We start from the raw sequence: 23,819 nt of genomic DNA on the forward strand, positions 1-23,819 counted from the left end.
GCCTTGCAATCAATGTCTCAGCTTCTTTTTTCACGGTGCAATAATGCAGTCAAAAGCTATGAGAGGATAAGCCACATTACCAGAGAGATTAGTAGCTGCAGGCTATGGCCAGGGATGCAGTTACACCGGGGAAAGAGATTGGTGTGAACGGCCGTGACTCTAGTGATTAAGATATGATTGCCTCTTTCACCAATGGCGAGAGTAATGCCCCAGGCTCCACTGCGGTATATCCGTATCAACTTTTATGTCTACTTCTTCTACTCTTAGAATGATGGCATTTTCGAAAGAGCATTTTAAAAATTGACTAATCTTAAAGGAAATATACTGGGTAATGAGAGGTTCCCGGAGACAATGAGCAAGGGATCACATACGATTCAGCTGAGAGGACCAATTAGCTCTAGAACAGATTGGCCAGAACTTTCATGACGTGGATGATTCAGACATCATGCCTATGTCATCTCTGCGTGATTGCAGTGGCTAAAGAACTTTTTCGGGATAATACCTCAATATTTTGTATTATAAAGTCATATGGTTTTGTTTTTGCTTTTAGAATGAGAACATTGCAGTGTAGAAAGGTCTACTACTATGAAGTCTTTATCGTGATCTGAAAATTAAGGTTCTAGATTACCATAGTTCATCATACTTTGTTGCTAATTTCAGATCCAGCTACAGATTAAGGAACTTATGGTTGCTTTGGTGGGAAAAAATTCCAGTGCATCACCAAATTAAATCCTATCGAATTCCTGCGGTATAGTAATAGCTAGGAGCCTCTCCTGCACTCAATTTCATTAAGATTAAGATTGATTATTATTGATTGCTTCCAAATGACATTCATTTACAACTAGGATAGGAATGAACTCATCTGTTTGATGCTGTTTGTGCGAATCCATTGGTGCTGAAACCAGTTAAACAAGTTTAATGGTGCACACACACAGAATCCTTAAAGTGTTCCAAATTCCTAAATTAATTGCTTTGCCATACAGAGCGGTGCAGCATGTCATCTTTAATACCCGCTCCCGAATCAAAATGAAAAATTGATGAAGCTTTTATCACACAGTACATGGAAATCTGAAGTAAGCGAAGTGACATCATAATATTTGAGCATGGCCAGGTGATGGATACACACTAGAACTACATTTTTACATAAATATTCCATATAATCGAGATTTATCATTTAGGTTAAAATCTCAAGCATTAAAAGTATTGTTTTACTGCGAGTTAAGAGATACATGTACATCCACAGTAATATCGAAATAGAATATCAGAAACAGATTTTTCATTTGTTTCATTTTCTAACTCCTTCTACAACTTTGACAACAACCCAAAGCGGCCAAGTAATCTGGTGATCAAAGAAAGAACATGTTAGACAAATTCAATTTGAAACTGAAACCAGCAGCTACTAATTTCCTATGGATGCTTTGTTGGGTTTTTTTGTTTCACCTTGAATAGAGTAATTGGATTCAGATATCTCCGGGATATATAACCATGCACAGCTACTTTGCTTGAAGGATTAATGTGGTCGCGGTACATGAATTAAAATTTTTAAATAGAATATTACAAAGGTACACATTAAAAGTACGTTCTGGACAGGAAGAATAGTGTTATCAAACTGTACGTTATTATCTGCACTGACGGATTGGGTGATTGGTGTGTAACTGAAAGACCTTAGCAGACTATGAACCTACCAGCTCTTATAAGCCAGTCCCACAAAGGTTACATCACAGTGGGCCATGATACTGCTAGCTCTTGTTTGCCAGTTCCCTAAAGGTTAAACTACGGTAGGCCATGAGATGGCTAGCTATTACAAGTCAGTCCTTCATATATACTTATATATACTTTAGTAACTAGCTCTTGGACGCCCCAAATGATATTAAAACCACAGTAGGCCATTTGACTGCCCGCTCAGCCCTAAGAAGCCAGTCCTTCCACGGTTAAACTAGAGCAGGCCATGATATAGCTAGCTCTCAGAAGCCATTCCTCCAGTGGTTAAACCACAGTAGGCTATAAGATTGCCAGCTCTTGGCAGCCATCAAGTAGCAATCAGTGGCCAATGCCCACAGGAATCAATGATGAATACAGACTGCGGCTGTGGTTGTCGGCTACAGCAACGAGACAGAATTCACAGCAGATAATACGTCTCTACAAGCTTGGCATAGCTGTGAAAATTGCAATGCATTAATCGAAGGGAGGCTGGTCAAGCCAGTGTTCCACAATTACTTATCACAAACAATATGAAAGGCAGATTCAACTGATGATCCGGCTTAGCCTATGTCATAGTGCACTGAACAGAGGATTTTAATGCTGAAGTAAAATCAACTGAAGCTGACTGAATTTGGATCTGACAACCATTCAATGATGAGCGTACACACCACTAAGAACGACTTCAAGTACATTACAATTAGACTGTGTCCTGATTTGTTTGTAGAAGAACTCATAATATTCATTAAATTACAAACTGCCTTCTTTTATCAAAATATCAAGAAATAAACTCGTTGACGTCGAAACAACTCAGTGTTTGGCCCCAAAGCTAAATCAGCAACATCGTAACACACAAATACAAAGAATACAAATCTAGCTTAGGCGTGTAAAATCAATTAGTTTCGAGTAACTATCGCCGATACCGATCAAATTGTTACAATACGAGGTAATGTTCTACAAATGTCACCAGGTGAGAAGAGTGGTGCGAAATGATTGAATAAAATACTCCAAATGTCAGGGTTCGACCTAGATCGGTCCTCGCTCCCGACACAACCTGATAAATGTATATGTCAAAATGGAACTGCCAGCTTTTCACGAGGCCACGGTCTTTTCACGAGGCCACGGTCCACCGTAAGATGGCTGGAACGGAGACTGAAAATTGTGTCTACGCGCGAAGTACTGAAGCAACTTCTTTCATAAGCATGTCATAATGTTCAATGCAGTGGCAGGAGGTGTAATTCAAATTGATCGAATAAAATAATGCAGATTATCAAGGTTTTAGATTAGGTGTTGGGAGGAATCAAAACTGCCACCGAGGTGCTCAAAAGCTAAAATACTGTTTGAAAAGCCAAGGCCGTGGGCATCATACATAGTGCAGCACTACTAAAACAATCACACGCCAACTATACATACCAGGTATGGACACAATATAAACTAAATGAGTCATGTAGCTAATCACCACGTGCAAGTAAGTAGCAGAGTGGTCACGTGACAGAAGTCATGTTACCAGCTGCAAGTAAGGAGCAGTATAAACACAGTCATGAGGCTTATGTCATGTTACCACCTGCAAGTATGTAGCAGAGTGAACACATGTGGCATTGTCATATGTTACCACGTGCAAGTACGTAACCGTATGAACACAGTCATGAGGCTTATGTCATGTTACCACTTGCAAGTATGTAGCAGAGTGAACACATGTGGCATTGTCATATGTTACCACGTGCAAGTACGTAACCGTATGAACACAGTCATGAGGCTTATGTCATGTTACCACTTGCAAGTTTGCAAGTATGTAGCAGAGTGAACACATGTGGCATTGTCATATGTTACCACGTGCAAGTACGTAACCGTATGATCACAGTCATGAGGCTTATGTCATGTTACCACTTGTAAATATGTAGCAGAGTGAACACATGTGGCATTGTCATATGTTACCACGTGCAAGTACGTAACCGTATGAACACAGTCATGAGGCTTATGTCATGTTACCACTTGCAAGTATGTAGCAGAGTGAACACATGTGGTATTGTCATATGTTACCACGTGCAAGTACGTAACCGTATGATCACAGTCATGAGGCTTATGTCATGTTACCACCTGCAAGTATGTAGCAGAGTGAACACATGTGGTATTGTCATATGTTACCACGTGCAAGTACGTAACCGTATGAACACAGTCATGAGGCTTATGTCATGTTACCACTTGCAAATATGTAGCAGAGTGAACACATGTGGTATTGTCATGTTACCACGTGCAAGTTAGTAGCATAAGTCGTGTAACTCAACTTGTCTGTCATGAAAAGAAATATAAGATTGCAGACATTGACGTAGCACAATAAATTAAAGATACTTGGAGACTTACACCACCTTGCGACCTAGCTTTCCAACATATCACTCACCTGAAACGACTGAAATAAGATAGGATCCAACATAATTTCTCGTAAACAAAAGTAAGTACTGTAAAAGTTGGAAAATAAGGAAGTTAGCGTTACCAGCATTGTATATAAACGTTTTAAAATGGATACTAACTTAACTGAAACTAAATTGCCGACTCGCAGCAGTACATTATATATAGCTAACCAAGCTGAAACTAACTGCCGTAAGGTAGATCAAGGTACTCGGTTTAAAAATATCACGTCAATGACCGTGAGGATCATGCGATGACATTAATCCTAGCTATGATCAATGTCTTTATCATGGACATCTGCCTATTGTCTCGCGGTCCTATAGCAACCACACCCTAGAAGATTATTCCTTCATCCTCTTATAAATAGGCTGTAGGTTGTTTCCAAGTACAGATTCGGGTCACTGAGTTATTTATACACCATCATGTTACTCCCGATGCATCATGTGCACGTGAGTCAATAAATGACGTTAAGGTTCTCTGATCAAATAGGAAAGTACTAAAATAAAGATATGGCCGAGATTACTAGGATGCAGGTGAATATGAAACTGATCATCAAAACAGTGCAGTCAATACCAACAGGTCAACAACAAACATTTATAACTGATCGCCCATTTTTCCTCAAAACAGTTAAAAACCTTCCGCAGCTCCTGTGTATGAAAACCTATGAAATATTCACTAAGTCTGATGGAAATGTGTTGTAAGCTAAAAAAAATAAGCTTATCTTATAGAATCGTCACCGTTAGCTTTACATTATTAATTTTAATTTCAATAAGCCCAGCCTACACAGGATCAGCACCGATTTATCAAAATGAAGTTTTAAATTGGTTATAAATTTCCAACTAAAAATATCAATGAGCCATTTTCATCTCAGGTAAAATGTTAAATCGTCAAACAGCGGCAATTAGTGAGCCTGATGCGTTGCGGTTTTTTTACAGAGCTATTTCTTCTATACGTTTTTTCATCCGCTTCTGTCTTCTTATCGTTACATTCTGAGCAGGTTGTTGCATTTTGTAAATGGTGGTAAGTCCATGTAGAACCCAAATCATGTTTTCAACGCTGCTTCCCCTATGTGTGGGATCATTTCCTTGTCCTACCACAAGAGACACCCAGGTACCGTACACGGGATCATCTTTTCGTCTAATTCAGCGGACGAAACAGTTGGTTTAAAATTACTTGCCAGGGGTATGAAACTCACTCTATTCAAATTACATGCAAAACAAGAACAGTCATACTGTTTTTCTATAAAAAAAGCCGATATCTTCTAGTTACCCACATACTCTGGTTTCATCGATATAAGACCGCTTTACTCATGACTAGGGAATCAATACAAAAGCCAAGCCAGAATGACGTTATGACCGTCGGTCAAATTGGTGCCGCAAACCCATTGCCAATCCAAATTAAAAATCTACCGTTACCCAAATATTAAGAGACGATCTTAGATCAGGGAAAGAAGAGGATTCGTCAAAGGTGTAGGTTTTTTTCCGAGTGTTTGAACAATACCCATATTTATTGCACTAAAAAACGTATTAATCAGAACCAACTGTAGAAAAATCAGAAAATCTACGGTGCAGCAATATTTTTGAATCGCCTCTAGCCAGGAGCTGCTCGACTATGGTTTAATAAGAAATGCCTGGCGTCTGATTCAAAGGAAAATCATATATTAATATTGGTATTGGATCATGACTGGAGTTGTCATGGTGATGACCCCCTTCGATGACACCAGGGAGCCGATTATCTAGATACGATCATTTGGTGATTCTCACCGAGGTATTATCACTGGTTGCGCGTTTAATAAGAAGTTGTTACGTGAATTCTTGTTAATGCAAAGACCAAAAGACCCGACTTCTTCAAAGAAGTACTGTCTTCAACATGTCAGCCACACATCCTTTAAAATGCTGTAATCAGCAGGCCGGACAAAAAAGTCTGGGTGTTCATCATCATTGTAGACGGAATGCCCCCAGCTCACAGTAATATCACTGCATTAATTTACTTTTTAAGTATCAAAGCCTAAGGCCAAGGTCCTTGCAAGAAAACATGTTCTGCCAATCTTCTGTTATTATCAGCAGGCCAGATAATAATATGAGTGGATCAAGAACATACTTAAGTAACCTTATGTATACAAACGATTTCATCATGACGAAAGTTTCAAAACACAAAAATGAATGTCTTTATTTCACCACAACGAGAAAAAAACGCCAATGCTACAAAAAAGCTTTAGTTCTTTGATAAGTATTAGGCCTATTCAAATTTGCCTATACTACCCTCGACATGAAAAACGTTCACCACGTCCATCGATTCCCCTCTCTCGATGCAACTTGAAAAGATATGATGCCTCCGAAAGAGTTTCTTCTTTTCTCCTCGGACAAAGCCAAACAGACATGACAGAGGCAACTCACAGGACAAGAGTAGGCCTCTCCGCTATACGCTAATATTCCTCATTTCTTTTGTAGTAACATTCAAACCTTGAAATGTTCTTGGCAGACTACCCCAGATCTGAAAATGTCACCCATCAGTTGACATGCAACCTGTCATAAGACATGTTCCTTTCTTCTCTTATTCCTGTCCCCGGACAAAGCCAACTCATGAAAGGGAATACGACTACCGTTGTACGCAAGATTCCGTCACGGCCATATCTTCCACACAAGAAACACAATGAGCTGCTCAGATACTGTATATCTGCCAGAGGTGATAAGCCGCTTATACCAACATCAGCACAGGAAGTGACACTGATCCTTTGATGGGGGACTTTCAAGCATCTTAGCTATAAATCATCCCATAAGCATTACATTCACCGATTGATATTATTGTGACAGGTTTGGCGGCTTCTTACTAAGGGATTTGGTGACAGATTTGATTTACGGTGATATATTTGTGTCAGAAAGAATGATATTCGGATTTGTGTTGCAAAATAACGATGACATGGCTCTGCGGGATATGACTTGTATAGTCTGAGGCTGGGGATATAGATTGATGCTTGCTTCCTGTACGGCGTAGCAATCTTTCATACCACAGAAAAGACATCTTAAAGAAATGATTAAATAAACAGATAAAGGCATGTCACTTGCCAGATCAGGAAGCAGTACCCACTGGAAACAAGTTCTACTTCCCTTGTCACCACAATCATGTGAGGTTGCTTTCATTCTGAGTCAAGTATTGGGCTCAACTTCGCCGTCTCGGGCTTCGTTATACCAAGTGTAGATTACATGGCCGTTTCTAACCTTTTGGTTCGGGGAGGGGGTATACAGTAGCCGTTCGATGGGAGGGGAGGGGGCAGAACGGCCCAAAACGAGGGCACCCCAACCCCCACTAAATATGACCCTGGATTAGAGATTCATTCCACACTTGGTTACACCAACATGGGGTGGAGAAGTCGGCTACGAAGTGGACTAGAATACCTGTGGAAGATCAGAATGCATTTTGACCAGAAACTAATGCATCAAGGAGCCGAGGAGACAGTCAGGTTGACCAAGCAATAAATCCACTTTTCTTTTAATGTCACACGGAAGACCTTCAAGTATGCCTGTTGTATGAAAAATATGTTGCTCCTAATTACTCCCAGAACATGAAAAGAGGCTGAGAACACCGCCAAAGTATTGTCCGTTGGCTCGTACATAAGTCGTCATGGATACTCATACATTAGCCCCTATGTAAGACGGAACGTTCATCACCATTCCTTTTCTTTCTTCAGAGTACATCATCCCTTGGCAGAACGGTGAAAATTGGTAGATTGGAAGCCTTAGAAACAAGACCAAGAAAGGAAGGCCTCTAAGTGTATCATTGTCACACACTGATTATTCTGCGTTCTCAAGCGATGGCTCACCATCAACAGGAGGAAATTCTTAAGATAAATACTTGTTCACGAATGAATAGCTGGGCAGGGTTTATGTGACAAGCTTCAGTTACATGGTTGGTTAGAGTCCCCTGTGCTACACCCATTCGGATATACGCCAATAGGAGTGGAAACTCTCAAATGAAATATATCGATTGTGCCCATATAGATATTTCGTTTGACTGTAAAAAGCTTTAAACGTCATAGATATCCATACATCTCTCTCTTTATCAGACATTAGTTTTATTCTTCCCCTTTTATCTTATTTTTTACCAGTTGTTTTGACCGACAATTCACCAATAAGGAACACATCGGTTAAGTGTTAATACCTTAGAAACAAGACTATCAGCCAAGGTCTCTATCGTACAACACAGTTTCATATTGGTAATCGTGTTGAGCGAGTTCTAAGGGTTTTTACAGCGGCCGTGGATATTCTTACAAGACACTACATGGTTTCTTTTGCAAGATATTTTCTTTCGCCATGCAGGTGGTTATTGCGTTTGGGCTTCAAAGAAGGAGGGTTGAACTGGACCACCACACACCAGGGATGATTTTAGAATAAATTTGTTGCCTGAAACTATCATAACATTTTGTGAAGATCAGCGCTTTCAACCCGGCCCTAATGGTTTCACACCATGTATATACTTTCATCGTCAGTCTTTGTGGCTGTGCCACAGTGATTAGGGCTCCACGGTAGGGCACTCTGTAGATAAAGGTATTGTCAAGATATTTTGCAGTTGTGTCACGATCAGAGTTGGTGATGGATGGAGAAACAATGGTGTTTTAAAGGGACGAAAGGGAACCTGCTTAATGGTTAACTGATGATAAAAAAACAGGCATTGGGTTAGACTGAGCATCTACATGTAGCTATTGTCTTAAATAAATATAAGGGCCGTCAGGTATTTGGCGGGGGAAAGGGGGCAATTCGTACCCCAGACATCTCCGAAAAACGTGTGCTTCATGCAGATTTTGGACGAAAGGTTTTCTGCACACCCACACCTCGGCCAAGGTCTGACAAGTTGATAAGATACGGCTCTGGTAGCAAAATATGGCGTGTTGAATACTTTATGTGATATAAGAGTATAAACTATCTAATTACATGTAAATGAAACACTGATATTAGTTGCAAAAAACAAAAAGCTGGAATACCATACATGGTTAACAATTATGTATACCACTGGCCTATATTACGATAGTTATTTAATATATCAATACTGTTCTAACATGTCTATTGTATATGTACTCAAACGCAATGACTTTCTCTCGGCCATCAATCGATCAAGCTACTGGCACCAACTCGTTAGTAAACAGTATAATTATCGATATGAAAATAACCCTTCCAGCAATAAATCAAGAATTGGCTTGGCTACACTTTTTTGATCCAGGGTACTATTATCTGGTAAGCACTTGGCCAAATGATGATACACCATTAGGCAGGATGACAAAGGTTATTAACAAATGTTTTCCTAGTGAGCCATTGAAATATTACCAAATGCTTCTGATCGAAACAGCTTATAAACACTACTATAGCACCACTTTGGTTTAGTACATTTGCTCCAAAGGCAAAACACTTATTACCTACTTCGCATCCATATATTTGCCAATATACCTTTTTTTATATCAGATGCCTTTCTCAAAGCAGTTTCACCATCTCTCAGTAATGTACGGTGCTTAAACACAAATATGGATTTCGCCGTCACTGCAGTAGAATCAGACTACATTAAACATAATAGTCTGCTCCCGTTGCCAGACAGACGATCAAGAGCAGACGATAAAACCTACCTTAAAATCTCCCAGATGGTCCGTCATGGTGACAGGTCAGCCTCCAGTATCAGTAAAACACGAGATAATCCTAGACTAGCATAGCCAGATAACACTGTCGGAATTTCTCCTCATCAGTATGGCTCAGTCGTCTTACATCACATTAACCAAATGAACTAACTAGAGTAATGAAACTCATTGACATCTCCATACGAATGCCACTGCCATCAAATAGCTAAAGCGACACAGCTCCAGTTCAATGACATATGTTGCTGCCGAGATACCAGCAAGCAGGCTAGCGGAGTGATGGGTACGATACGATGGGATGATCGCGAGAACATTCAATAGCACTTGGATCTTGAGCCTAGCGACCTCCCCCTTCGCTGTTCGACACGACAGGAATAATTGAAAAGCTTTGGCAGCGGATTCTCCTGGTACAGAGATGCTGAACGGGTTGGCTGGTGTATGTTTTCCCCCAGCAGCTCTCGTCTCTTCAATAATTCACTCACATTTGCATTGCGAGAGGAGTGATTACCTGTTTCCGTTCATTGCTCGTTTTACCATTAGTTTGTATATGATGGTGTACGTAATTGTGTATGTATTATAGGCAAATGAGGCTGGAACCAATTATCCTACATGTAATATTTAGTGGGTCAATACTACAACATCCGCTTGCCCAATTTTGACCACAATGATGATTGAACAACTACCTTGCAAACATTTGTATTGTCAGATTTGTAATTGCATAACATGAAAATAAGAGCAGTTATTTGGTGATGGTCTCATATTCGATATTGGTACCACAATGGGATTAACCATTTCAAGCTGGCCTTATATTCAAATGTTTGTTCTACTAACAAATCGGATCACTTATTTGGAAATCAATTTATCAAAGGTCATCATCGGCGTCCATATTTTTTGCACACACTTAGTCAGTAACTGGCGATATGCAGCAGCAAGAGTAAAGAGAAAGTATGATTCCTGCGCATCTTCCAAAAGCAACATTTTGCCCAAAATTACAAACATGCGCAGTGAACGGTTTTTGAGTGCGTAGAGTAATTGGCATGCAAAAGAACCATAAGGAAGAGAGAAATTATTGGCAGAAATCTAGCCAAAATCTGTCATCGCAGATAAAAAAGATGACAGATTCGCTTCACCATTTGACCAGCGTGAGATGTAACTTGAACTGCCTAGTACGAAATATAAAGTTTCATCAGTTCAAAGTTTCATGTGTTTGTTAAAACACATGTTTTCCACGACTTTACAGTGTCATCTTTCTGCCCTTCACATGTGATTGATGTTCAGCTATTTGATATTTCAGAATGTCAATTCTGCTAGTAAGAAAACGACCCCCAGCAAAAATCATTAACAACTGTGAGAAATATAGAGATAAACGAACAAGAAATATGATAGCCAGTCCAACAACAATTTCCTGGTCTTCTTGAACTTTTTTCCTGAGATGCAATGCAACTGAATGTCAAAACCACCCCCAACTGAGATCATAGGGAAATAATGATAAGCCTCACATAAAACATGAGGAAAAAGAGGATAAACCCAAAAGAAATTGATACCTTCTTCACGAGTGCCGATCTTTATACCATGATATTTCTGGACACAGATCGAGAAAGTGTGTTGCATTTCAATCAATATCATTCTGTCCAGTTAAGGTCATCATCGATCTTTCAGTTGATTAAATTTGCGGCCAATTTGAAAAGACTGATCAGAATACGGAGAGGTCGGTCGTGTCGATTCCAGAAGCTATGACGTCATCAGTACCGCACTCCATGTTATCCTCGTCAGTCACGCCTGATGGCCACGCCTGATGGCCACCTGATGTTGTTTGCTGTCATCGGCATTCTGTGAAAGAACAGCCACTGGTAAGTCATCGTGACGTCAGTACCTTGAGGGTCAAGGCCAAGGTCAAATTGATGGATAGGCTGAACTCTAAATAATCAATTGATCAGTAAGTCCCCGTCGTTAAACCAAGGTTCACTGGATCAACAGGTTAAACAATTTAATTGAATCAGAATCTAAAGGTCAATATCAAAATAGCCATTTTTCTGGCCGGTCTTAAGGCTGCATAAGGGCGATGGATAATCCTGATTACCCGTGGGACACGTGTAAAACAGTGTGCACGAGCGAACTGTTCCTTTAAAGTAGAAATGGTTGGCCAAGGCTCTAAATAGCTAGTTGAACTTGAGGTCATCTCAATGTCTTAACTATGATGGATCACATCTCTGAACAGGTGGTCGGCCATATATACCTTCCATCTGGTCCCTCAATAACCATCAAACAACAACTTGAGTCATTTACAAAACGAAGCACCGGAGTTCCTCCAATGACGGATCTCTGAGCCTTACTGAATAAAGGACTGTGATAAATTTTGCATAAGACGCAAGTTACTCCAAGTAAACTGCTCATATATTCATAGACCTGTTGGTTACAGTTAACGATGTTCGCCTTCGAGGCATATTAATAATCATGGTTCCATCGCCAATCGTTCATACACTTAGATTATTTTCTCATTCCCATCGTTGCTGGTAGACACCTCCGGCACTCATCCCAATTTGTCACATATTCTCTGACAATTAACGAGAACATGATCACAAGGGTGGCAAAGCTAGTTGGCCTCAAGAAAAGCAAGTCAAGAATCAATGGTTTTCCCTTTAATTGAGGGAAATAAGAGAGCATATGTTGAGAGGGAAAGAATGGTTCGTGTGGCACCTTTATACAAAACAGCTCCATGGGCCTATTGATGTAAAACTGATCAGCGAAGTTCTAGGTATCATTATATCAACTAATGTCAAGAGGAACAGCCGAGGAAATGAAACCGGACGAGGTACCAACGAAAAGGTCTATCATGCCGTTTCCATACCATTATTTGCCATAACCACCAAGAAACAAGCTGGATTCCGCCTGAAAATCGCCATCAATTGAAAATAACACATGTTCCACAGGGACGTGACCATGATAAGTACTCGTCCCAGTTCATCAAATATGCTTCAGCAATTAGCCGGGAACCTGATCACAGGATGGTATATCTAGCCTCAAGAAAACCAAGTGAAGAGTCAATGGCCTTCCCTTTAATTAGGTAAAATGAGAACAAATGTTGAGAGGGAACTTGAAGTAGATGGTCCGGAGGGCACTACTACGAAATGGCTCGGGCTCATTAAAGTTAAATTGAGTTGGACGACGAACTGTTTGTATGCCTAGGAGGAAAACCAAAAGCCCTCGGTGCATGGAGCCAGAGGAAGTAAACCTTACATAACCTATCTATATCTTTACTTTAAACGACGACAACAACGTGATGGGCGAGGCTCATTGCGCAATAACTGGCCAGTTGTTTTGGTAGACACTCTGCACTCGGCGGCACTCGTGAAAGTCCGGAAAGCCGAGTCAAACCTTACACAGTTGTTACCTCTACTATATGGAGAAAGGCAAATGACTGTCCAGTCCAATCATTACAATTACAACATCATTGACTGTAGCGAAGCACTCAGAATATGGTGAAAGCTTTCTTGGTAAAGTACATAATTCTATCAAACTGCCAAATACCATGTGGGTCCACACGATAATCTTGGCTACAAACAAAGTGCAGCCCATAAATTAGCCAAGTTAACCAAGCATCATTTCTGTCCATTTGAATGAAATCATTCAGCAAGCTTGGATGATGTTTATGGTAATTGAATGGCTAATTGTGGCGCATTGCATGAATTATGTACAGGACCAATATGATATGTACTAATTTAATCAGTCCAATAAACTGATCCATTAGTTTACATGTACATGTAGTTCAACATTTACGATCTTTATACTGATAATAATGAAATGATACCCAAACGGCAACTTTAACCTGAAACGCGGGCACGATTTCGGAGCAAAACAATTGTTGAAATTGTTGCGTAGTTCAGCCCGATCAGCCATGTCAACGCTGGTCTCTTCTACTCAGCAAGACGATTGTTTTAGAGCCTTCCATTATGACTGATTTTAGACAAGTATGTTCGATGGCTGATTGGTGTATCAACAGATTCATGTCAGATACTGTGGTGAAATACAGTCCAAATTGTATCAGAATGTTCAAATTGCATGACGAGGAGCATAATGTCAATCAGTCGCCTTGGCAACATGATAGTGTTCGATTATTTGATTTGCGACCATCGAAAACTTAATTTTGATGGGCTGGTGACTCAGTATTTGTAACAACAACAATGCCGGTAGTGCCGTCGCTTCCGTGATGACAGGCCAGGCTGCAATCTGGAGCAAGCTGTGCATTTGCCAAGGGGGGATTGCTATCGTGAATTAATACACTCCCTGGTACGATTAATAACCCACCACTCCTTATCAATATTTTGTATAGATGCTGGGTATGACACAGGAAATGAGTGTTAGTTGTCAATACTAGTATATCATTAGCAAGGTGTTCTTTAGGAATATTCGGATAGGAATAGAGGAAACGAGGCATAGTATCTCAAAAAGCACCAAGTCTTTTTTCACTCTACCGAAAAACTTCTACGGTGTGCATATTTGTGATGGCCGAAAAACCTTTGAACATGTTTCTGAGAATTCATACATCACCGGATAGATTCTCTCAAAGTCTGCTGAGTACAGGCGAATGCATGCACTGCCTTCGGACGTTCAACGACGCCTCGATCTATTCCAGAGGGAGGGATTTTCAATTTCTAGATCTGACAGACAAGAAGAGATAAGATGCAGTGATTGATGTATCTTTCCCAGGATGCCGTTCTGAATGATGGCACAAGTCATGCGGACTGAGGCAAAGCCGGATCATGGCACAGATATCTCCGCGTCCTTGCGAGGATCATCAACAACAAAATCTTGTCAACAAAGACGAGGTCAGTTGTTTTTCCACAAACACAACGTCATTGCTTTTCCATTTCACTCCATCAATATTTGGCCCTGTTTAAATAGTTGTATTCTGAGAGATTCATTCAAAGGTTTTAGCACTCATTTTGACTTCATGTATAATGGCATTGTGAAGTAGATAAGGCCAATATACTGCCTTAGAAATTTTGAGAATGAGCTCACGGCATGGCCACAAACGCCAACACCAACACAAATATTGAAAAGTAATAAATGTTTGTTACCGGTTTTTGAGCGTGTTTAAAACCCTTCAGGATGTGGTAATTTAAAATGCAACATTAATGTAGACTGTGGAGGTATTCAGTTCGTCCAGAAAAGCATCCGGCAGACATTCAGACAGTTATTTCCATAGCACCTATCATGAAAATTGTACCGTCTCTTCTACAACAAGAGATAATGGCAACGACCTCATTACGCCACCTATTGGACCCTAGGGAACATTCTTATGGCGCCCATATCCATAATTGCACACACGCCACATCCATCATTGGGATGACGTCAGATAGCATCAGGTGAAGAGCCCCTTGCCTCACTCAACAGATCGTGGCGCATGTGATGCTGACAGGATGCTGCGCAGTTTGGGAACGAAGGAAGCATTTTTCAAATTTAAACTAATACATGTCTTTCATAACCTGATTATACTCATCACACAAAACATTAAACATATTTCCCTTGATACATGTAACTGACAAAAGGCTCACATTTTTTGTCGTATCACCTTATACTCTAGGCTAAAGAGATCTCGGATGATCCATCGGCAGAATTTTACGACCTTGACCTACTTTAGTTTGAAATTAGGTCACGATGACTTTTGATCCAATTAAAACCTTGCTTCAGTTCCAAATTATCCACATTTGCAGGAGTCAGCACACTAGAATGTTCATATAATATCATTTTGTTGCATTATATTCAACGATATTATCTCGATACGGATTTTGCGCACGTTACAAAATGCCTGGGTAGGGATATTCCCGAAAGAAGTTGAGCACCAGACGGTGTAAAAAATCATAAACAAACCCTGTATTACTGCAAGAACATTTCTATCATAAAAAGGACTGAAATTCAAACCTGTGATTATACATCATTAAAAATATTCGTAAAGAGATCTAAAGACGGCGATCACACAAATAGTGCCTCTGGTACAGCAGCCAGAAAAACATCATATCTTATTTCAAATCAATACTCGAGGGTGCAGTTAACACTTTACTTCCCTTTTATGGCAGCTTTTGCCAACAATATGAGGTGGTCCTATGTACGCGCTGACAGTATGTGAATCGGGTTTACATTAATATTAAGGTCAGCGAGGCAGTACATGCAATGTAAAGGTAAAGTTTGTTTTAGGATGAATGTATTTCCAAAATAAGCCGGATGAACTGTCATCCTCTTTTTTATAGCCTAGCAATTAAGTACATGTATTTTTAAAAAAGCCATCGACCGTAATGGGTTTCACCGTTATCTACTGATGACGTCAAACGCGAGATGAATGTTCGACTCCGTGACTTATTCATGTGGACAAGCTATTTCTGATCGATCGCTCCAATCAATAGCGCGGTCATCTCCCCAGGGAGATCGGAGCCAATATCAAATCATCCTCAGGGTAGACCAGCCTCTTATTGGACATACACGTTAATATAATGGAGGTTTTCTGTTTGAAAAGCCGATGGGAACTCAGGAAGACTGGCTCAATATCCTGGTGGAGGGAGGACTTGGGTCTGCCTGCCTTATACGCAGCCAGCGGCGGTTGGGTTATCCATCACTCTACCCTTTCTTTCTTTCTCGACTAGAACATCTCTTATTTTAGCGTAACTATTTCTAGCATCTTGTATAGTGATGAATGGCTGGGTTCTTCCTTCTGCTGAATTAAAAAAATTCAGGAAGAATAAACAACTCCAATTTGTCAGACTTTTGGTTTGACTCAGGCAATTCGCTTACTGCGGCCTTTAAACCAACCTTTAACCGAAAAACATATGAGGAAGGCTTACAGACCTTCTTTTAAAAGTCATAATTCCCCTCTCCCTGTCTATGGTGATAATCATTTAGTCTGTTCAACATCCACTATTCCAGCAGCCCATTCCACGGGCTTGTCGCCCTGATTCCAACATCAGCGATACTCAATATTAAATCTATAACCAGGCAACTAATTCTAATCAATAGTCCCATAAATCAGTTCTGCATCGCCTGGTACAGAAAGGTTGTCAGCTAAAAGCAGTCCATGGATTGAGAATAGGTTTGTTTTTACAGTAAATGGTTTCAATCCTCACCATAAACTATTGAGACTCGGTTGAGATGCGATTAAAGGTTTGGCGCTTGTCGCAACTAACTACAGTGGTTGTGCATGGTTGTAGGTTTAATTCTTGTCTTGACAGTTTGCCTCTCTCTTCCGAGGGGTAGATGGGTAGAGAAGCAGGCTAGCAAGGCTAGTGAAGGACGGATCCAAGCGATCCCAAATATCGGACTATAGCTTCCTCGCTTATCCATTACTGGTGATCGACTCGGCCAGCCCAGCATCCAGTGGTTTGTCCTAACATACATTGTGGTCTTTTTTCTCTAATGGACAAATTACTTAATAACCTCATTGGGTAAATCAAGGCGACATTATACAAACATGAACGTTTGGTGCCCATAACCCATATACCCAGTATCAAACCAATCAGATTGACTGAGTGTTAATAAGTAAGGCAATTTGGTTAACCACTATTCACCATTAGGTTCACTTGACAATTTCAAAACGTTTCTGTGCAATTAATGATATGATTGATATGGTAAAATACTCGGAATGTGCACCGCACTACGGTGGCCCATTAGGGACATCATGTTTTTTTTTAGATTCAAATACGATTTTTTTTTCTCGAATTTTCTCCACGGAATTAAGTATTTTCTCCACGGAATTAAGTATTTTCTCCACGGAAATAAATACTTTTCTCCACGGAAATAACATTTATCTCCACGGAAATAACATTTATCTCCACGGAAATAAATACTTTTCTCCACGGAAATAAATACTTTTCTCCACGGAAATAACATTTATCTCCACGGAAATAAATACTTTTCTCCACGGAAATAAATACTTTTCTCCACGGAAATAACATTTATCTCCACGGAAATAACATTTATCTCCACGGAAATAAATACTTTTCTCCACGGAAATAAATACTTTTCTCCACGGAAATAACATTTATCTCCACGGAAATAACATTTATCTCCACGGAAATAAATACTTTTCTCCACGGAAATAAATATTTTTCTCCACGGAAATAACATTTATCTCCACGGAAATAAATACTTTTCTCCACGGAAATAAATACTTTTCTCCACGGAAATAACATTTATCTCCACGGAAATAAATACTTTTCTCCACGGAAATAAATACTTTTCTCCACGGAAATAACATTTATCTCCACGGAAATAAATACTTTTCTCCACGGAAATAAATACTTTTCTCCACGGAAATAACATTTATCTCCACGGAAATAAATACTTTTCTCCACGGAAATAAATACTTTTCTCCACGGAATTAAGTATTTTCTCCGCGGAAATAACATTTATCTCCACGGAAATAAATACTTTTCTCCACGGAAATAAATACTTTTCTCCACGGAATTAAGTATTTTCTCCGCGGAAATAAATAATTGATTCCGCTGATATGATTGGTCCTGCATTTTAGAGGACGAGGTCAAGGTGAAACTATTAACCCTTAAACCCCAACCTTGCGGTAGGCTCGGGAACCAAGCTGTACAGGCGCTGCCCGCTGGAACACGAGGCCGCTTGTCAATCCCGTTTGACATTGTCAGATCTGACTATACGTGTATAGTGTTGGCATGAAGACTGTGGAAGATGTAAGTAACACGATGATTGTCAGATTTGATACGTTTTGAATCATAAAAATGCAGTTGGTAGCATCTTTGTAGAGTGGCCTAGTATCAGTGAAGAAAACGGTACGTGGAGACCCACTGCCGATGTTATGTATAGCTAGCTATCGCGCGCAGTAGCTAGCTATACATAACATCGGCAGTGGGTCTCCACGTACCGTTTTCTTCACTGATACTAGGCCACTCTACAAAGATGCTACCAACTGCATTTTTATGATTCAAAACGTATCAAATCTGACAATCATCGTGTTACTTACATCTTCCACAGTCTTCATGCCAACACTATACACGTATAGTCAGATCTGACAATGTCAAACGGGATTGACAAGCGGCCTCGTGTTCCAGCGGGCAGCGCCTGTACAGCTTGGTTCCCGAGCCTACCGCAAGGTTGGGGTTTAAGGGTTAATAGTTTCACCTTGACCTCGTCCTCTAAAATGCAGGACCAATCATATCAGCGGAATCAATTATTTATTTCCGCGGAGAAAATACTTAATTCCGTGGAGAAAAGTATTTATTTCCGTGGAGAAAAGTATTTATTTCCGTGGAGATAAATGTTATTTCCGCGGAGAAAATACTTAATTCCGTGGAGAAAAGTATTTATTTCCGTGGAGAAAAGTATTTATTTCCGTGGAGATAAATGTTATTTCCGTGGAGATAAATGTTATTTCCGTGGAGAAAAGTATTTATTTCCGTGGAGAAAAGTATTTATTTCCGTGGAGATAAATGTTATTTCCGTGGAGATAAATGTTATTTCCGTGGAGAAAAGTATTTATTTCCGTGGAGAAAAGTATTTATTTCCGTGGAGATAAATGTTATTTCCGTGGAGATAAATGTTATTTCCGTGGAGAAAAGTATTTATTTCCGTGGAGAAAAGTATTTATTTCCGTGGAGATAAATGTTATTTCCGTGGAGAAAAATATTTATTTCCGTGGAGAAAAGTATTTATTTCCGTGGAGATAAATGTTATTTCCGTGGAGATAAATGTTATTTCCGTGGAGAAAAGTATTTATTTCCGTGGAGAAAAGTATTTATTTCCGTGGAGATAAATGTTATTTCCGTGGAGAAAAATATTTATTTCCGTGGAGAAAAGTATTTATTTCCGTGGAGATAAATGTTATTTCCGTGGAGATAAATGTTATTTCCGTGGAGAAAAGTATTTATTTCCGTGGAGAAAAGTATTTATTTCCGTGGAGATAAATGTTATTTCCGTGGAGAAAAATATTTATTTCCGTGGAGAAAAGTATTTATTTCCGTGGAGATAAATGTTATTTCCGTGGAGATAAATGTTATTTCCGTGGAGAAAAGTATTTATTTCCGTGGAGAAAAGTATTTATTTCCGTGGAGATAAATGTTATTTCCGTGGAGATAAATGTTATTTCCGTGGAGAAAAGTATTTATTTCCGTGGAGAAAATACTTAATTCCGTGGAGAAAATACTTAATTCCGTGGAGAAAATTCGAGAAAAAAAAATCGTATTTGAATCTAAAAAAAAACATGATGTCCCTAATGGGCCACCGTACCGCACTGAGGTAATTTGCCTTTATCTATTACCAATTCTGATGAGAGAAAAAAAGATGAATGCTGTTGTGCAGCGGTGGATTTTGCTTGCTTAAACGAATGAGTTGCAAATTGTGCATATACCCTTCGATGATGCGGGGCGGAGTAACTTTACAGAGGATAATGAATTTGAATGTCATCCTAAGGGAACTGGAAGATTCCCCTTCCACGGCAGGCCTTTGGAACGCTTCATGGGAGAGTGACAAGGCCGGCCCACTGCGTCCGGAGTATCACAAAGTTCCGAATGCTCATTTATTTTACAGAGAGATGAATAGTACAAACCACTGGGAGCCTGCATGGGTATCTCGAGCGTTGGTTATCAAGAGGAGCCAACTGCGCTCCGACAGCATCGTCAGTTCACAATGACAAGCAAAACGAACAGAGGCTGTCGTGTATATTCCTCCTAAAGAACAAGCCACTATTGTCTTATATCTTGCCTTGACATAATTCTATCATTAAATACCTCATATGGTAAATTAATGAACGCTATAGCTGTCAGACATGGCATTAAGGTTCCGGTGCTGCCATGACAAGGATTAGCCTCCGACTTCCCGCACGTAAATCATCACGTGATAATCGGCTGAAGACAGGAAATAAATTACATAAATGACATAAGATCATAGCATCGTATTGCAGCCCTTTACTTATACAATGTATAGAAGTTGAATCCTTAAAAACTCCGTTGCTCGACTGGAATAAATCAATACAGTGGGAAAGAACCGATTTTGTTTCCTAAATATTGGATGCAAGTGCTTTTAGGATACTGTGTTTTGGGTCACCCAAGGCTTGTTCAAGGGTAAGCAGTCATTGGCCTGTGGGGACAAATTTCCAAATTTTCTACTCCAGTATGCAGGAACTCCAGTATGCGCAAAATAGACAAGAAGCACTGAACTGCTAGAGACCACAACTCACTAGCCTGCAGTCACTTCTGTGACACAATAAAACCACAAAGAATAATAACATCCCGTCTGCAAATGTCAGTTGTCCTCATATGAGGATGAAGTAAACGTTAACCCGATAAAAACATAATTTTAACGCCTGAAAACAGCGCATGATTTAATAAAAACGAAACCATTCGCGTTCAGCCACCCACTCTCACCGTTATCTAACACAACTTCTTTTCTCATCCGCTAATTTAACAGTATCACCTGATTTTCTTTTCAAGGCGTTTGTCTTCTTTTGGTCGTATAAGATTACTAATGACTTTTGCGGCCGGATTTAAGCTTGCCAATTTTGAACAAAGGGGATGGCCTGAGAACTTAAAAGTTTGGAAAGGTGATAGACAGGCAATATTGAATAAGTTGTTAAATCCAGACGACCTTTTCAAAATCAGGATAGGAGGGCATGTATGTGGGTCATCAAAGTGACCGAAATGTCGTTCAATTTGAAATGTAGCTGTCGAGAAGAAGTCGCTATGATAAACCACCGAAGGCCGGCTTTTACATATGGTTCACGAGCATGTTACGCTTGAAAACATGACGTGATATAACACGATGATTAAATTGACTTCGTGAATCATATGTCGCCCGCTTTTTGGAAATTACTCGTTCGTTCTTAGAGTAACATCTTACAAGTGACAAGGTGAACCCATCTGTAATCCCAGCTTTCAACGTAAATATCTGATAGCACTCGGCTTAGATAGGCAATGATAAAATCAGCATACCAAGCAAGATACATTCTCGCTACTGAGGACAAGGCTGCTTATCAAATTCATGGAAACCCTCCTTGTTAGCATTGCAGATTCTATCTGGTATATCGGTTTATGGAGATTTAAGGCGTCGTCCATAATCATTATTTTCTCTAAAGTACATTCAGTGGATTCTTTGGATACTGTGTTTCATGCAGTCTACAACTGGGAGAAAAACTGACCTGACCAGTTTCAGCAATTTCTGCATTAGCAGTATACGCGCCGTATGACCATACGCCCTGCTTCTAACAGGCACCAAGGAACTTTAAAGGCGTTTCATCTTCAAAAGCTGTGACATGTAGTACCAAATAGACCAGGTACAAAGTACTTCTTTCTTGGTTTCACTAAAACGTACCGGCTTTTTGCTTTTTCTGACATTCACAGCCAAAGACGGCTAATCGACTGAGAAATACTAACGGTAAATACCTTTGATCGCCACGTGACAATTAGAGTGAGCACACTCTTGCTTACTTGACTGATATTTGAGTTGTTCCCAAAGTGTTCCACTAGCTTAAGGCAACACCTTTTTATCGCTCTACTATAAAACTAAATTCCTCTCTAACATTTCTGCTAGTTTCAAAACTGAGCTGCCTCAGATGATTTCGCGGCCATCTTGGCTATGGTTCTTTTATGTCCAAGGTGGGTTTATAAAGACTGTAATTGAAAGAGTCTCAAATACCTGAAGTCGGTATTTGAGGAAGTCGTACTTGCATGTCGTCGCGTATGCCGTCATCATTAGTTAATAAAGATATCCTGACATTTGAGATCTCTTGATTTAATGACCTCATTATACCTCGATTTAATCAGAAAACAGAGCAGTAGCGACACCTGGTATTATACAGGGAACAAGACTCAAATACAGTTACAACCATCTCAACCAGCACGCCATCCGTTCAGCAGACCAGTATTGATTGCCATAAAGCTTCTCGTGTTGGAACATTGGAAGGAGAGCTGCCATCTCATAAGAGAATACTGAACCAACGATTGTCTCCATTGCTACAATTGAAGCATGACTACAACCGCCACAGGAAATGATGGAGGGAGCGCCCCCCGGGTCGTCCCGGTGATTGGCATTGCCGAACTGACGAACATGCGCAAGAGAGAAATCTGTAGCGGGCGTTCTTGTCGGTGAGAAAAGATTGGTTAGAACCGACAATCACAAGTGGCCGCGGAATAAGATAGAATAACCACCGGTTCTTCAAGGGTGCCCGTGAAACGTTTTAGAGTGTTTCCGGTTATGAGTACTTCCACTCGCTGAAAGACAAATTTTCACGTCTTTCTGTGTTTCCCCTATATATACTGAAACGTTATGGCTTCTCTATTTCTCTATTGTATGGAAACACCGAGGTGTGTTGATCAACCAAAAACGTTACACCGGTTACCCTCGACATTACCCTCTTAAATAATGTGTAACCTCCTTTCACACACAACCAGATAAAAGAGAATTAGCTTACCTCATCATTGATGCGCTTGCCCGTCGCCTTGGAGTTGGACCGTGTAGACCTGCCCGATGCCATGATTGTAAAAACTTGAATTTAGTATCAATTTCCTCTTCTATTCAGTTTTAAGACATCCCGTATGATTTTGGTTTGAATCGAAATCGCCCGCATATTTTGAAGGAAAGGCCAAATCACTTTTACTATCATGTAACTTTTCCTGTCTGTATCGCCAGCCTGGTCGAGCTCCTGACCAGGGTTGGTTACTAGAAGCCTACCGACATGGAGCTCTGCCAAGACGAAGATACCCGTCACAGCCTCCCCAAGAATGGAAAAAGCGAGCATTGGATTAGAAAATAGAGCTGTCGGGCACTAACAAAACAGCTTAGTTTCTTAGCTGGCAGATGAAGTTGAATCTGATAGTGGCAGACCGCAGAGTTCGTTACAAATGAGGACAAATGAGGAAAAAGCTGCTTTTGATCATACACGAGTTTGTTACAACCGAGGATAAAGCTGGTACAAGTAGGAATAGACCATATCATCCCGTGAAGCCCCTTTCAGAGACCAGCTAACGATAATGACCGACACCAACAAGATAAAGGGAGTTGGCTTACCTGTATCTCAGCATTGATGCTCATCCCCGTCGTCTTGGAGTTCGACCGTCCAGACCTACCCGACGCCGCCATGATTACACTT

The 23,819-nt window shown here is 40.2% G+C and overlaps 2 protein-coding genes across 2 annotated transcripts in view; both read right to left on the reverse strand.

Annotated features, from left to right (window-relative positions):
- Positions 1–10,162, reverse strand: part of LOC135485861 (zinc-regulated GTPase metalloprotein activator 1-like) — a 109,997-nt gene extending 99,835 nt beyond the window's left edge. The window contains exon 1 of the mRNA XM_064768195.1: positions 9,716–10,162. The gene's annotated coding sequence lies outside the window, so the exon portion shown is untranslated. The remainder of the gene's footprint in view (positions 1–9,715) is intronic.
- Positions 1–23,819, reverse strand: part of LOC135485863 (GTP-binding protein Di-Ras2-like) — a 45,738-nt gene extending 21,919 nt beyond the window's left edge. Inside the window, exon 1 of the mRNA XM_064768197.1 lies at positions 23,738–23,819. Within this exon, the coding sequence (XP_064624267.1) occupies positions 23,738–23,809 (72 nt within the window). The 5' untranslated portion in view covers positions 23,810–23,819. The remainder of the gene's footprint in view (positions 1–23,737) is intronic.

The sequence above is a fragment of the Lineus longissimus genome, chromosome 4 (genome assembly GCF_910592395.1).
Source record: "Lineus longissimus chromosome 4, tnLinLong1.2, whole genome shotgun sequence".
Taxonomy (NCBI): domain Eukaryota; kingdom Metazoa; phylum Nemertea; class Pilidiophora; order Heteronemertea; family Lineidae; genus Lineus; species Lineus longissimus.